This window comes from Diadema antillarum, unplaced genomic scaffold (genome assembly GCF_040938485.1).
Source record: "Diadema antillarum isolate AM-2024a unplaced genomic scaffold, OU_Dant_1.0 seq00001870_RagTag, whole genome shotgun sequence".
Classification (NCBI taxonomy): domain Eukaryota; kingdom Metazoa; phylum Echinodermata; class Echinoidea; order Diadematoida; family Diadematidae; genus Diadema; species Diadema antillarum.
In genome coordinates this window covers 392,128-408,522 of record NW_027272539.1, presented here as the reverse complement: position 1 = coordinate 408,522, position 16,395 = coordinate 392,128, and the positions used below count along the sequence as shown (strand labels likewise).

Genomic DNA, 16,395 nt, shown 5'->3' with positions numbered 1-16,395 from the left:
TTTAAAAAGAAAAATAATTACGGGAGGAAAGGGGGATTCCCAACTCCTTGAGAACTCCTACACAAACACACATGAATTACATATACTTGATACATTTCTTAATAATCATTTAGGTAAATCATCCCAAGAATTTATACAAGAAAATGATTTCATTCTTGCAAACACGAACCTCTATTTTGGGGTCTGTTACTGAGTGTAACAATGACAAGGTTGCAGTATACACATTACTACATGTGGTACAGTTGTACTACAATGGGCTACATCAGTACATGTGTATGTATATGTACATTAAAGCATTGAGTCTCCTGTATCCGGCCAAATCCCTTATCCGGGTGAGCCCTGGTCCCGACTTGTCCGGATACGAGAGGTTCAACTGTATTTCAACCTTCATGCATTGAATGTAAAAATAAAAAAAGAATATTACATATTATATCATAGATGTGTTACTGGTCTACACGATGTGTACCGGGCATGTACAATGATATATGGTTAGAGTGATTTGTAATATTACAATGTACTGTTCTCCCTGGGCCTGTCTTCTACCTTAACTTGCTGAGGACAAGTCCTGAGTATATTCAGGCAAGTGTCTATGGGATATTATGCGTTTTGGAGCAAAATCAGCTCGTCCTCAACGGGTTAAATCCTAATTGGTGAACATATTTTTGTTTGTCTCCTCACTTCAGATCTCGATTCAATGAACTTGCCACTGCCCACAGTATGGGCTACCACCACCAGGGGGTCATGCACGGGTCACCCCGGGGTCAGAGGTCGCAGCACCAGCAGAGATACATCCACGATGTGTCGGGGATGCCCCTTCCGCCCGGCATGCAGCAGCCACTGCCGCAGGTACGGCCATGCTGAATTAACCCTGACAGTATCAATGGACATCAGTTTGATTGAATGTCAAAGGCATATTGAACCTGTGGTGATATGTGGGTTAAGAGAAAATAATCTGATACTTTCAAACTCACTCACAAGCACAGAGTCAAACATCCAGTTCCTGTGAGTGTACACCCAAACATACACATTCAAGGTAGGAATGAGACCTTACCACGTTAGGAAACAAGGATAACATTCATTATGCTCAGGTTATGTCGTACTAGTACAGTTATCCTTTTAAAGAATGCCATTTATTAATGTACGTGTGTACGTGTCTGCACTGTACTTATGTCGTTATTAGTAGAAGGGTAAAACATGTGGCTTTGCAATTTAGCATTGCCAAGAGTACACATTCCTCAGGCAGTGTTGATGAGAGTTAGTGGAGCGTGAAAGCCAAGCGAGGGAGACAGTCACGAGATAAGACAAGCCTCATCAGACTACCATGACGAGTTTCTTGTTAGTATGTCCAGTCAAGCAAGACTACTCTCCAACCGTTTCTGCCCATTTGCAAGAGTACTGCAAATATTGTGTCCAGTTTGTTAGGGCCATTGCATTTTTCTTCTGTCTCCTGCAGGTCCCGTATGCTCACCAAGGCAGGATGCGGTCCGACAGCGAGCCCATGGACATCTCAAAAGTGCGCGGCGACTTGCAGGGGCACCCGGCCAACTTTGGCCGCTACCAGTCCCACGGGCGGGAGCGCTACGACGCGAGCTCCATCGGACGCTCGGCCGGGCACGCCATCCACGAGATGATGCAGAAGGACGGGTCGGGTGGGAACCTCTCGCAGGGCTCGGACCACTCGCAAGAGCGCCACCGCCCGGACAGCCGGGCGTCGCAATCCTCGCACCAGTCCACGGAGGGCTATGCCCCACAGAGGCGGCGGTCCCTCGAGATGCAATGCAGCGTCCCGCACCACCACGAACGCTCCGACAGTCAGATCTCCACTGCTAGCCAGGGCGAGGAGCGGCATAGGACGGCGCCCTCACCCCGCAGCAAGAAGAAGAAGCAGATGCCCAAGATGGGCGTTACCGCGGCGATGCAGAGAACTATTTCCGGACCGCAGAGTCCGAACGCAAACCTCCCCCATTCGCAATCCGGGGAGCGTCTGCACTTCTTTGGCCAGCCACGATCTCAACTGCCCCCTCAGATCCAAACGCAGCCGCCCAACCTGCCTGGGTTCGGCCACAACTACCACGGTCGGGACATGGACAGTCCCCGCCTGGTTAGCCCCATGGACTCCTCCTTCTCCCCGCCAGGCTCCAACTTCAACCGCACCGCCACGCCCGACTCATCATCTAGTCTGGACTCCTCTTCGCAGTATCCCGGCACCAAGGAGCGGCACCTAGTGCCGGGCTACGGCCCGGGAGGTTACGGGGACCAGCGCGGTGACCACATTGTGCATAAACATTCAGACAGCCAGCTGTCGCAGAACTCCCAAACCTCCATCTCCTCCCACCACTCGGACTCGTCCAACCGGCCGGTCACCTCCGACTCGCAGCGGTCCCAGTCGTCCGAGGACCTCAACGGACCGACCTACGTCCACGTCGGTCCCCCGTCGCAGGAGGAGCAGGCCATGTCGCACCGGCACTCGCCCGCCGTCATGGCGATGCATCCGCCGAACAACAACCTCCCGCCTCAGCTCTCGACAGACATGGACGAGATTCTGCCAGGTGACCCCATCTACGCCAATCTGGAGTTTATTGCGCAGCGGGAGAAGGAGGAGGAGCAGAGACACGTGCTGAGGGAGATGGACCGATTGAGCGGCACTCAGGACATCGAGATCAAGCTGCACCGGAACCTCCACTCGGGGTCGCCCATCAGTCGCATCAACGGGGAGCAGGAGAACAGGAGCTACAGCCTGGAGGCACTTGACCAGCACGAGCAGCTGGCCAAGGCAGGCATCAGACTCAACAAGAGCTTCGACTCAGAGGGTACGTATGGGATACAGACCATCTGTGCCTTTAGCAAGGCTGCACACTAACTCATTTTTTCCTACTGGTCCAATCTGTCCCTGTTGGCCCAGTAGGTACCCAGTTTGTTTGTTTGTTTTTTCCCCATTTTTTACTGGTCCATTCCAGAAAAAAAGTTTTTCATCCGACAGTGATTTTCATTGGTCTGGACCGTTGGACCAGTGCAGCATGCAGCCTCACTTTTTTTGTTTGTCTTTGACATCTCTTTGGTTTGCAGGAAGATTCAAGGGAAAATAACAGAGCACAACCTGTCTATATGTGAGATTAGGGTGTTCAGGTTAAATGCGTTACAAAAACAAACAAACAAAAAAACAAACAAAAACAGACAGTTGTAACTCATTATTCTTCATTTCATAGTCATTTTGATTGATGTGTTTATTGAGCAACTTGTCATGAGACGTCAATCTCAATGTGCTCATTTTTTTAAAGATTTATGTGTTTGTTCAGTAACACATCTTCTTTCTTGATTCATCAAAGTGTGCTTTGAGGATCATTGTTGAAATGTAAATAATATGCATGCAATGTAGTAATTTGCTGTCTATGGCTCGATTGCATCTAAGTCACTGGTTGTTCAACTCTTTCCTATATGTTTACTTCATGTGCGGAGACGTTATGAGAGAGTTCCGAGTATGTGAGGCTTGAAGTATTCTAGTTTGGCTGAGGGTTTTGAAAATACAAAAATGGTTGGACACATGTAGATTTGGGGGTTGTGAGTGACGTATGAGATACATGTAAGATCACTAGACATCATAAAAACTTCCAGATATGTAGATGATAACAAACTCAATGAACATGGATAACAGCATGATAATATGTGTAGTTGGCTTGGATGTTTGAAATCAAAGATAACATACAGCCTGATCTTCCAAAGACCAGTCTCAACCCTTTAGCCTGTGAATGACTTTGATTGCTACCCTCTACAAAATCACTGAGCAGCTCAGAACCTTTTTAGTTGTGTGCTTGCATATATGTTTATATGTGCGTGTAGGATGCAGTATGTGACAGTGTTCTTTTTGCACTGTTTATAGGGCTCTTCCATCAACTTTACTAAACTCTTAAATCACCAAGAAGAATAAACGTAAGTTTGCCTAAACCCATGCTAATTTTTCTGCAAAATAGACCTCTTCTTTTGGGGAGGAGATTCTGACATTGCTTGGAATTGCTAGGGAGTAGAGGGATCAACGATGTTTTCAGCAAAGTTTATTTGTAGGGGTTCAGTCTTGCGAGTTGTCTTCATTGTTTTGCTGCAGAGAGCTCATCCCGCGACGCCTCCGTCACCCTGGAGAGCAGCCCCATGAACACGCCCGGCTCGCCCCCCTCGCCGACACCCCACGACGCCCCTCACCACCACATGGAGAGCCCGGCGTTGGAGACCGTGCACGCCTCCCTCCAACGGGGGGTCCATCGGAGCAGCGCCGGCTCGGGCACCGGCGGCATCACCCTCCTCCAGAACAACGCCTTCGAGCGGAGCATCTCGGTGCAGGACCAGCGCCCCATCTCCCTGGTAATGCCGGACGACATGCCCTCCATTGTTCCGGAAGAGGTTAAGGTGGGTGGAGTGCGCCCTTGCCACGCCCAGTGTGTGTCTCTGCAGCAGCCTTTTCTTGCCCCGCCCTAATATGCGATTCCTCAATACTTTTATCTCCATCTGGACTTCATTCTGCTCCTCTAGCAATCTCTATAGTATTCATATTTGCTGAATGTAGTGTGCACTTTATATTCAACTTCTATTTCTTCATCCATAATGAACTTCATTCATTTTAGAATGTTATGTGCCAACCCCCTGTTTAATTCAGCACTTTTCTGAAACAAATTCAACCGGCAAATTGTTATCAGAATCCGCCTTTGGTACAATAAGAAGCTCGTGTTCCGCCACAGCATCACCAAAAGCTAACAGCAATCATCAAATTGTCATTGGCTTCCAAAGCTAACCACTTCATCAAATCAGCAAAAATTTTTTTTCTATGTTTTTTGGATTCGCTTTGCACTCATGAACATTATTAAAAAAGAAAAAAAAGTTCCCGGCTAATTGCTCTTTCATCCAAACAGAAAGCAGAAATTTGTCAGAAAAAACTGCACCCTAAAAGGAAAGCATTAGGGTAACAAATGTGGAAATAAGATGGCAAGGCTTGTTGCAGCAACACTGTGGTAAGCCACCCACCTGATCCCTCTCCACTCCATACTTGTGTTGTCTCGTTGTTGCTGCGTGATTTATGTGTTGTACCCCTTTTTCGTTCATCTCTGTGTAACCTGTTCAGACAATCTCATAAATCATGTGTATCATGTCTGGTGACAGAAGTGCGTGCTTGCCGTTCATGATGAAATCAAAGTGAATTACTATCCATTTTGCCCGGGAAATTTTCCCGGGGCTCTTTTCGCAATTTCAGTCTGGATCTTTACGAGACTGCCGTCGCACAAATGCATAAATGCTCCTGACCTTTCGCGTTTCATTTGTGCTCAGGGCTTTTCATCGATTGCTCTGCCATCATGGACATTTTTTTTTTCTCTCTCGCCTTCAGGCTGTTAAAACATAGCCACTTGCTCGCTCCCTCTCTCTCTCTCTCTCTCTCTCTCTCTCTTTCCCTCTCTTTCTTTCTTTCTTTCTTTCTTTCTTTCTTTCTTTCTTTCTTTCTTTCTGTCTTTCTTTTCTATCTCTCTCATTCGTTAGCAATTTTTTCCTGCATCTGTTTCCGCTGAGAACACATACCATGGCTAATGTTTCAGCCTTTAGAATAGGTTCCCCATTAAAACAAAGAAAAAAATGTTGTGTATTGAAGCAGTGTTAAAAAAGTCATGTATCACCTCACAAAATTTGAGCAAAATCAAATAAATATTTAAAGAAGACTAAGCTGTATGAATGTCAGCAAATTCACTAAACTTGGCAACCTCCTGCCACCTGAACATTGTTGTGGTGACCACATTTCTTGTGCTGTATTCCAATTAATGAACAGATAATCTCCCCCCCCCCCCAAAAAAAAAAAAAAAAAAAGAAAGAAAAAAAAAAAAAACTTTTTCTTTTCATGACTCTGAAATGGAAATGATTTTCCTGTGTAGGGATGCACAAGAATAAACTATAACACACACATTGTAGTGCACTTCAGTGAATGAACCAAACATGCTAGTATACTGTGTATTATTAGAATTGATGTGTTAGAACACCATTTATCAATGCTACCTGTTCGAAAACAAACCAAAAATACAACAAAACAAACCAAAACCACAAAATAATTTATATATAGTGAACATTGTAGTGCACAGATGTATACATGTGAATTCTTTTCAACCAAAAATACACAGAAGCCTTTCATGCAGCATTGTACAATTATGTGTAAACACTTTAAATGCTTGCCTGTTCTAAGTAGATTTTCTCATGAAAAGATTAATCCATGTTTTGAAAAGTCTATAGTTCAGCACTAGGTTGAAAACGATTTTGAAAAATTTGATTGAAATGCATTCAGTATTCATGCCTTGGAATGCACATTCCTTTGTTGAAAGAAATAAGTCCCAGTTTAGTATACAGCATGTGTGGCTGAGATAAAATCAAAGAGCTTCACTTTTTTTTCTCTCTCTCTCAAGGAAATCGATCCTGGAAATTTGTGAAAAAGGAAAACAGTTTGCATACAGATTCTTAGGTGCCATGATGACGTGAGACAAATGTTTAGGTTTACAAGTGAAGCGGGACCCCCTCGGGGGAATGTGTTCACCAAGGCGTTTCTGCGTCTGCCTCTGTGACGTGAGCCTGCGTCCGGGGCCACGCTCCATTGTTTTCATAATTGTGCGAGGGAGCAGCGTCGCATCAGTGCCAACTGCAATAACATACGGACGTGCAGCCGTGTACGTGTGTGTGTGTGTGCAGGATGGCACGTGGCGTATGATATTTAGATCAGTCTCCCCACTGGGCAGGCCGTATAGTTAGGTTCTGTCTGCTCCAGGCAGCCAACATGTGAGGGAATTGCACCTTGCCCAAGATAATAATGTAGTTAATGCTGGATAAGGCATTAGTCGATAAGTCTGTCTGTAAGTGAAGAGTTTGTTTGCAAAAGCCGATAAGTCCATTTTTGAAGAGTTTGAAGTACGGTCTCCGTCAAAAAGTACAATATAATACCTTTTAAATGATATATTGGTCACTACCTGTAAAGATCCATTTTTGAAGTTATGGTCAAAAGAAGCAAAAATTTTCTTATTATTCTCCTTATTTTTCTTGACCTTTAATCGCAAATATCTCCATTTGGCAAATATGGAGTTATCAGTTTTTGCGAACAAACTCTCCAAGTGTTCGAAACCATAAATAGCACCTGTCAGTGAATATGTGCATCTAAGCGTACACTCGTCAGTAATGGTCAATTCCAGTCCAATGTGCCCAAATTTTACACGTACACCTATTAACAAGAAATCATTGCAGCATGCAGAGGGTTAGATGACAGGTTCACCTTCATATACATGAGGGTTGAGAGAATGCAGCAATACATGTATTAGTAGAATACATCAGTGAAAGTTTTGTGGAAAATTAGACAATCCATTCAAAAGTTATGAATTTTTACAGTTTCTGCAGAGTCACTGCTGGATGAGAAGATCAGTGTATGATGTCACATGCATAGAATGATAATCAGGAAAAAAAAGAGAATAACACAAAATTTCATTTTTTGAAAAATGTACGTATATATACCCTTGACTCAACTACTGACATGTGCTATTAAGGGTAATGTTATTCCCCCTGCCTTCTGGAAAAGGCAAATCAAGTGCTCTATTACTTTGCAAAAAAGTGAAAGTATGTTGAATTCTCTTTGTATTTTCCTTATATCATTCTACGCATATGACATCACAAGTAGTCTTTTCATCTAGCGATGGCATCACTGAATCTTCAAAAATTCATAACTTTTGAACAGAATGTCCAATTTTCCTCAAACTTTTACTGATGTATGCTGCTGATATTGCTGCATTCTCTCAACCCTTATGCATAAAAAGGTGGACTTGTCCTTGAAAAGAGAGCCAAAGTCAAGGTACATGTATGCAGCCATTACAATGTGGCATGGCAGGTTCATCTTTCTTGTGTCTGCCATGCAGAGCTGGAAGTCTGGGGTCCCCAAGTACACGCCCTCTTCTCAGAATCTCAGACAGGAGGGTACCCCTGCCCCCCTCCCTCTCCCCCTCCCTCTCCCCCTCCCTCTCCCCCTCCCTCTCCCCTTCCCCCTCCCCCTCGACCTCCCGGTGATCTATCATTTCTGCCATGCAGAGCTGGAAGTCTGGGGTCCCCAAGTACACGCCCTCTTCTCAGAATCTCAGACAGGAGGGTACCCCTGCCCCCCTCCCTCTCCCCCTCACTCTCCCCTCCCTCTCCCCTTCCCCCCCCCCCCCACCTCCTGGTGACCTATCATTTGGTCTACTCCCACTTCGTCTAATAGCCATTCAGTCTCAACCCACATGGTCTAATCCCATTTCGTTTACAACCAGTTCGTCTAATGACCATTTAGTCCAATTGCCACTTAGCCTCATTACCGGTTGGTCTACTTCCAGATGGGCTATGCCCATTTCGTCTAATACCCACATTCTATTAGACAAAGTGGGAAAAATCCAAGGAGACAAGATTACAATTAGACCATCTGGTCATTAGACAAAACGATGATTAGCCAAAACTGGGCATTAGACCAAGTAGGGATTAGACCAAACGGGCGTTAGACGAAATTGATAATAGACAAATGAGTTAAGCCGCAGTGATATTAGGTGAATTGGGAAATAGACCATCTGATAGTAGACCAAGTGGCAATAAACCAACCTCCCTCCCTCCCTCCCTCCCCAAACGACTGGCCTGCCATGAAACTCAATTCTAATTTACAAACCACACACTCCTATCTAACTTGTCTGTCTCTTTTTTTTGTTTCTTTTTTTAAAACGAGTTAATATTAAACGTAGCCCCAGTGGACCCTGTGGTGTGACTCTCATTTCACATGCAATGTTCACAAGAGGAGCTCGCAGTGAGGTTTGTGAGGGAACGGGGCAACATTAAAGGCATAATTTACCATTTGCAGATGAAACAAAAACCCAGCATTAGTGCTTCAAAAGAGTTGTAAAAGGTGAGTTTGGGATGGAAACAACCACTGTAAATTTGAAGTGTTAAAATCGCTTTTAGGTATTGTTAAATATACAAAATGTAAACAATATAGGTACATGTATAGGATGTTTCTAGACTAAACCATCTACAGTCACTGTTTATTGAGAAAAATACAGATATCTCCTTATATTTGACGCTTTATCGTGAAAATTTTATACAATAGTCACGTGTATGGTAGAATGTTTTGTGGTACAACAGACCTACACATATGCATTAAATGTCATATCTTGAAAATTTTTTTAATCCCTGTTCCCAAAGGTAAACAGGACCTTTAATGTGACTACAAGAGGGACCAGTATTAGTCGTGGGGTAGGGGGGAAAATTATCGCTTCTGATTAGATTTAGATTATTGACCCGTGCCAGTCGAGGGTTTGAGAAGAGCAGTGAGAATGGCTGCTATTGGATGCTTCATACTCGCATGGTTCTAGCCAGGTGTTCAACATACGATACTGTATACACCATATATTTAGCGAGTCTAAATTGTCGCAAATCGGGACTTCTCGACGATTTTGCAAGTGATTAAATTCATGATTGTACAGTACTGTATACTAAACAGAGAAATGTAGATATGCGCGTCACGTTCATATCGGGATCATAGTCATTATTTTTGCTTGTCTTTGATTTCGCGAATAGCACCTGACTCACGAAATTCGCGAAAATAAAAACCTAGCGAAATATTCGGCATATACAGTACAATGTTGAAGGCTGAGTGAAGAATCAAGAGTACATGGTGTGTTCTTTAATTGAAATAAACGATCATCTCAACATTGCTTTAGGTACAATTTTGTATGTAAAACTATTGACAGTTACAGTTTATTTAGTATGAATTCTACAATTTACCTGAAGAAAGTCTTTTATGCATGCAGTTACTGTATGTACATAATTTCCTTGTTCTCTATTTCTCAACACCGCATGCCATCGAGAAAGTATCGTATGAAATAATTTTGGGAGATGTCTGCTCTCAAACTGGCAAATTCATCACATCTGGTTGCATATGTTCTACCAGTGCCAGCCTTGAAACACAACAAATTGTGATTTCTACCCAGAACTCCGGGTCACTCCCCCTGCTTGTACAAGGTTCTCTTTCTGTTTGTACATAGTTTTTTTTTTCCTACCCTCTTTTAAGATTCAGGAGAATCTGACAGCCCTACTTGGTGTCTACATTGTCGTTTTTGTCCATTTGGGATTCTCGTCAAGGTGCAAAACACAGGATACTGGGAAACTGGTAAATCTGATATTACTAAAGCAGACCCATACTTGCCCTTGAAACTTGACAAGTTGGGGCTTTCTGAGCGACCCTTTTTTTTCTCTCTCTCCCTTTGCTTTTTAACCCCCTGTTCAGACGCAAGCTAGTTTATACCAAAACTTGATAAAGAAACGACGTATAAAGAATCATCGTGCAACAGACAGACTGTTTAGACGTTAATCTCGACCGTTCTGGAAAACATCGTATATAAAGATGTGAGGTTTCTCACTGCGCATGTTGTTATGGTCATGAGTGACAGGTATAGGGTCATCTATTGTGCGCGCTCCCATTAAGCCCCTCCCAGTTAAACAGTTCTTTGGTCGCCATATGTTCAGACGCACAATGGACATGATATAATGCTGATTCCTGAAAGGCTCATCGTGTTCTAGTTCGAAACGATGCTCTGACCGTCGTTTCGCTATACGTCCTTTCGTTATACGTCGTTTCATTAGTCAGCGTTCAGACTTTTGAATTCATCGTATAGCTATAGCTATACCGTTTTGGTATTATAGCTATACAGTTCTAGTGTAAAATTTTTGCGTCTGAACACCCTGTGAGAGATTTTCCTGCGTCAGAAAGATTGTTGGGAGAATTGAGTCGGTTTCATGACAAAGCTCAACTTACTATCTTCAATAAATTAATTATCCTGACCCCTCTATTTTGTTGGATGGAGTGTGTAATCAGCTGAAAAGAATTCCGAGAATTAAGTCTGTAAATTTCAATCCTCTCTAGATCTCAATACATACCTTGTGGCTTTGCTTTGAAATCAAGCACAGTTTATTGATTTTCATTGGGAAATGCCATATGTGTGGTTACTTTCCAGATACAGCTGACTAAGGTAAAGTGCATCAAATTCACTTGTCTACCTGCCCCTCCACACCAATCTATCGTGTGTACTCTCACTGTTTGTATCCGCTATGGAGCACTTAGTAGAGCTGTGTCTTTACCCTTTATGTACTTTGAGTGCCACTTAAAACAACAACAACAACATCAACAGCAACAATAACAACAATGACAGCGACATCAACAGCAACAACATCAACAGCAACAACAACAGCAACATCAACAACAACATTAACAGCAACAATAGCAACAACAACAGCAATATCAACAGCAACAACATTAACAGCAATATCAACAGCAACAACATCAACAGCAAAAACAACAACAGTAACAACAACATCAACAGCAACAATAGCAATAACAACAGCAATATCAACAGCAACAACATCAACAGCAACAAGAACAGCAACAGCAACAACAACATCTACAGCAAAAACAACAACAGCAACATCAACATCAACAGCAACAGCAAGACCCATAGGATTGTACACACTGTCTCAAGTCCCTGGCACAGAAAGCGAGCCCTTCATGCAGATATATTAGAAAGTGTTCAGTTATCGTTTTCAGCACAGAGCACAGAACGATACATCCCTATCAAGTAAAGTGGTTTAAAGAGAGAAATAAAAACCCAAACAACCAAATTAGAGGGCCTCCCCATGTAGTACAGTGTGTATACTAAGTTGGAGCTACGGCAATCAAAGTCGGATTCCAATATAGACAAATTACGTTGTCGGCGGCAACTGGCCATCCCTCAACGACTTCCTGCACTTGTCAGCGTAACGCAAACAGCACGTGTGGCGTGGGGATATTGGGATTTGATAGCCATAGCAGACAGCTGGATATGTGGGGCTCAGCCAGATTGAGCTTAGCCTTCCTTCAGGCTGATTTTCTAATTTATTCATTAGCATGATATCTATTTCTGCAGGCAATAAGCCAGTTCGTAATTAGCTCATGGGCACGTTGGTACAAATGACCTTTCTCTTTTCTCAATTGGTTAGGCACTTTAATCGTTTTCAAAGAGACATTGTTCGTAACGGGAAGCTTACCAGACGTAACAATTCATGGAATTCGTGTTCAAATAATAATTGAACTTGCATAGACCAGGTGACCAGAATGATCTGTCAATCGGCCATCGGGGAAGCGTCCATTTCATTGTTTTGCTTTGAATGCATTAAAAAACTGTCTTACTCATATTGCCAAATACCAGGTTTGCTGTCAGGTGGATGTACTGGCAAGCAACATTTACAAGGATGACATGAATAATCATTATATGAAAGATGCTTATCTCAGTGAATTTAAAAACCAACGTGCCTCTTGGTACAAATGACCTTTTTCTGCTCATGCGCAAAGTGGAATTACGAACTGGCTTATTTGCCTTCTGTATTGGAAAATGTGCTCAAACTTCATGCTCAACATAATCTTATGTTATCAAAGCCAGCTAGTTTTACATTTTTTTGATGTCTCCATCCCTGTATTTCTATTCTGTAAATAAGGAGAGAAAGGGGAACAAATTAAAACAGACATATCAGAAGAGAATGTATTTTCTGAACCTTCCTAACCTTTGAAAGTTATGTCACTGATCGCCAACCTTTAATTTATCCGTTCTTTACCTTCATATTTTATGGTTAGTATGCATAAACCATTTCAAATTCATGTTTCTCTTGTCACAATCATCTTTCATTTGGTTAAATGCTTGACCAAGTCTTGCTAATTCAATAATCTAGATATTTTCTTGCATTTTTTCGTTCTTCTTTATACTTTTATGTATTCTTAATAAGTATTGTTATCAGCATGGATTATTCTAACTGCTCCTCCCCCTGTTCACCCCCCTAATATAAAAGAAAAAAGAAAGATAATGTCTTTATAAGTCTTGAACACAGGCTATGGCTGGTTACATTGCTGAGAGAGACAAATCACGACATGGCCCGTAGCGAGGGAGGGATATTTATTGCTAGAAAGATTAACCTGGTAGTCAGGTTCTGGAGGGTAGCCTGCCTCGCCAGCGGTAGTGGTAGAGTAGCGCTCGGGGAGTTATTAGTACATGTATGCAAGTGCTCTGGGTTTGTTCGTGGAGGAGGGGCATCTTGGGGGTATCCGCCAGAAAAGACACATGTAATATTCAAGGACGCTCGCCTCACCGCCACCACCGCCATGCCCTTTTCCTGGCTCTATCGTCTGTCCGCTCATTTTTTTTTTCTCTTTTTGTGTGTTTGCGGAGTGATAAAAAGTAGACAACTTTCTTCAAGAACATGCAATTAATCCTAGTCTTGTTTCGATACCTCAGTGTACTACAGTGAATATGTGCGAATGGTAAATACAATAAAATGTCTGCAGCAGAAAAAAAAAATGTAGGACTGTTAAGATTAAAGGGGCAGATCCCTCTGGCATGCTTTCTGTCTTTGTGGTTTCAATGATATGATAATGACATTTTGTGCCATCTGTAATTTATATCATTATACAAATGTGATCAAATCTTCCTTTTTTTGTTTGCTTGTGTCCTTCAATCTCATTTTCAACTGCTGCATTTCTGCTTGGACACCATGACCCCAACTAGCAGTCAAGTGAATAGACACTCCATTATTTCATTGATCAGTAAAATTACTCCACTTTTACTGAGCATACTTTGTAAGAAAGTAATTTTTTGCCTCAATTCAACACTCATTCAAATTCATGAAGTTCTTCCGTCGCGATGTTTTTAGTGCAACTGATTGACAATTGCCCTACATCGACATAAATAAACACTGAATTGATTGGTGTTTTAGAAGTAGCCATGATAAAAGAAATCATGGGCTTACATACGTGCTCGAGCAGGATCAGTTGTAATTCAACACTCATTGTTTTGTTTCGTTTGTGTTTGTTTTATGTGTTTGTGTAAGTGTGAGGGTTTTTTTTTTTTTTTTTTTTTGAAGAGAGAGAGAGAGATTTAGAACTTTTAATGAGAAAACCTAACAGAGGAAACCTTGAAAAGTATGTCAGTAGGGATTTGAGATTTTCATATTTATAAACAATTGTGAGTCAGATAAAAAAATAAAGAGTGCAGTACATACTGTACAATAGAACAAACAAACGGGATTGATACTTTGAAGGTACACTGTAAAGAAAAGACTTGTAATATTGAGATTGCACATTCTGTAACATCCCTTCACACAATATTAAGAAAGTACAATGGTGAATTAAGAGTCTTTGTGCAAAAAATGTTCATCTCTATAGCAATTCACACCTTAACCCATTGAAGACTAATCCCCAGTATACTGGAGCAGTTGTCTGTGGGGAAATAAAATTGCAAATTCAGCTTATCCTCAATAGGATAACTGTAAGAAGTCTACACAACTTTCTTCAAACTGAATATACATGTAAACAAAAATCAAAAGTTTTCTATCAAGGTCTCATCGTTAGAAATGGAATGATTTTCTGAATGAGCTGAAGAATGCCAAGTCATTGCAGACAAATAGAAGTAACTTTAGATACGCTCCCTGTAAATAGCAACCGAGTCATACATACTCTGCCAGTATTTCATCCTGTTTTCTTCTCCCCCTCTCGTATTCTTTGTGTACCAGTTACATTCTATATATTCTATAACCCCATTGTAAGTTGGGATAGTTCTGTATTTACTTTGGGGCCCTTTTGCCACCAACCCTAATGGGTCTTTATTGGCCCCCGTGATAAATATGATTACATTATGACATAAGACTGCTATGAGTGTTTTTTTTCCCCTTTATTTTTGAGTGTGGGAGTAAATGAAATAGCTTCATATCAGTGCCTTTTGCTCAGTCTTTTTCCTGTCAGTGTTTTCCTGTGTGAAATTAAGAAAAGAAACAGAAGCATTAGTTGCTGCCGATTGTGCAAAGTTTGAATCACGATCTCTTGCAAAAAGAAGAAGAAGAAAAATACATGGGCTTATTACCGCAAATTCCTACCTCCCAAACACCACTTTACCTTAACTGCCGCTGATGCGTTTGTTGTTGCCGACGGCTGCACAGTGTGCGGCTTAGATTTCTTCTCACTTCCTGTGATACTACCTCTGAGCAAAAGCTGTCTCCGTTTCATGTTTGCCGCCAATTCATACCCTCACCTGCTGTAGACATACACAGTGTACAAATGGTGCCAGGGTAGCAGATTAGCAGATTGTGCCAATTTGAGCTTGTTCTCCTAATTATCATGATTTGGCAACAAACCCTTTATCACCATCTCGGCACGCAGAATTTGCCGAGCGTTTTCATTAGCTTTCTGTAATCTGTCCAACCTTAACATAGTTGTAAAAGTTACTTTGATAGCCCTGGCCTCAGGTGTAGCGGTGTCCCACAGTCCAACAAGAAAGGCTATGGTAACACAATGGGGATTAGAGGGATTAGCTAATCTCTGATCATTGGCAGTTAGGTTTCCGTGTTATATATCTGTGCCAATCGGCTATTAACCCTTTTAATGCCAATGAGCCATATGTGCACAAATTTCACACACAAACCTATGGACAGGAGATTAATCAGGCATGAAGAGGATTAAAGAATACACTCAAGGAACGAGCCAATCGAGAGCAAAGCACAGTGAGGGGCAAGGGTGCAAAAGCGATGCCTTCTAGATCTTGACTTTTCATTGATTACAGGGTAGTTTTATGTCAGATGATATAAGACTGCAATTAAGGTCAGAGCTCTTGCCCCGGAAATGCTCCTTGAATTTCAAACTTGATGCCCCAATGAGAACGCTGGCAACAAGTAAGTGTGGTATTTAATGCCACAATAATTGTACTGTGAATATCATCTATTCGCTACATACGTGTGTCAGTTGACAAATTTGTCTTTGATAAATATGATACAATTTGGTGCATTTCCAAATGAGTATGTTGGACTGGTATGCATCTGAGCAAGAGCAGTACATTGTAAATATATTTTGCCAGCCTAGACCAGATCTACTTGTAGCATTTTCCTTTCTTTATTGTCCTGTGTCTTTTCCATGTGAAAATGTATGTGTACTGATGTACTGGATTGTTTCTTGGTCAAATGATATATGAAAAGAGATGTCAAGATTTACCTATCGATCTTTTTTAAATCTCCACCAACAGCAAAAGATGGGGACTGCTCCCCACGGTCTCAAGAACAGTCCCTCCCTGGTAGCCATCACCCGTGGGGGGTCCAAGGGGAAACCCCTGCCCACGGGGGAGAACGACCTGGAGAACGTCGCCCCCGAGAATCTGAACCGACACAAGAAGGGCATCTTTAGGAAGAAGGTCTCGCTGTCAAACATGCTGTCCTGGACGAAGGTAAGGACGATTCGGCCGCACCCTGGTCCTGGTGGTCATTAGCTGTATTCACACACACACACACACAGGAGTAATCATTTTTTGTGTCCTGGTG

The 16,395-nt window shown here is 42.4% G+C and overlaps 1 protein-coding gene across 1 annotated transcript in view; it reads left to right on the top strand.

Moving 5' to 3' along the window:
* The window catches only part of LOC139712863 (uncharacterized), a 107,242-nt gene that overhangs the window by 76,680 nt on the left and 14,167 nt on the right, over window positions 1-16,395 (top strand). The window contains exons 6-9 of the mRNA XM_071624645.1: window positions 684-846; window positions 1,454-2,810; window positions 4,100-4,398; window positions 16,104-16,301. Coding sequence (XP_071480746.1) covers window positions 684-846; window positions 1,454-2,810; window positions 4,100-4,398; window positions 16,104-16,301 — 2,017 coding nt within the window. The remainder of the gene's footprint in view (window positions 1-683; window positions 847-1,453; window positions 2,811-4,099; window positions 4,399-16,103; window positions 16,302-16,395) is intronic.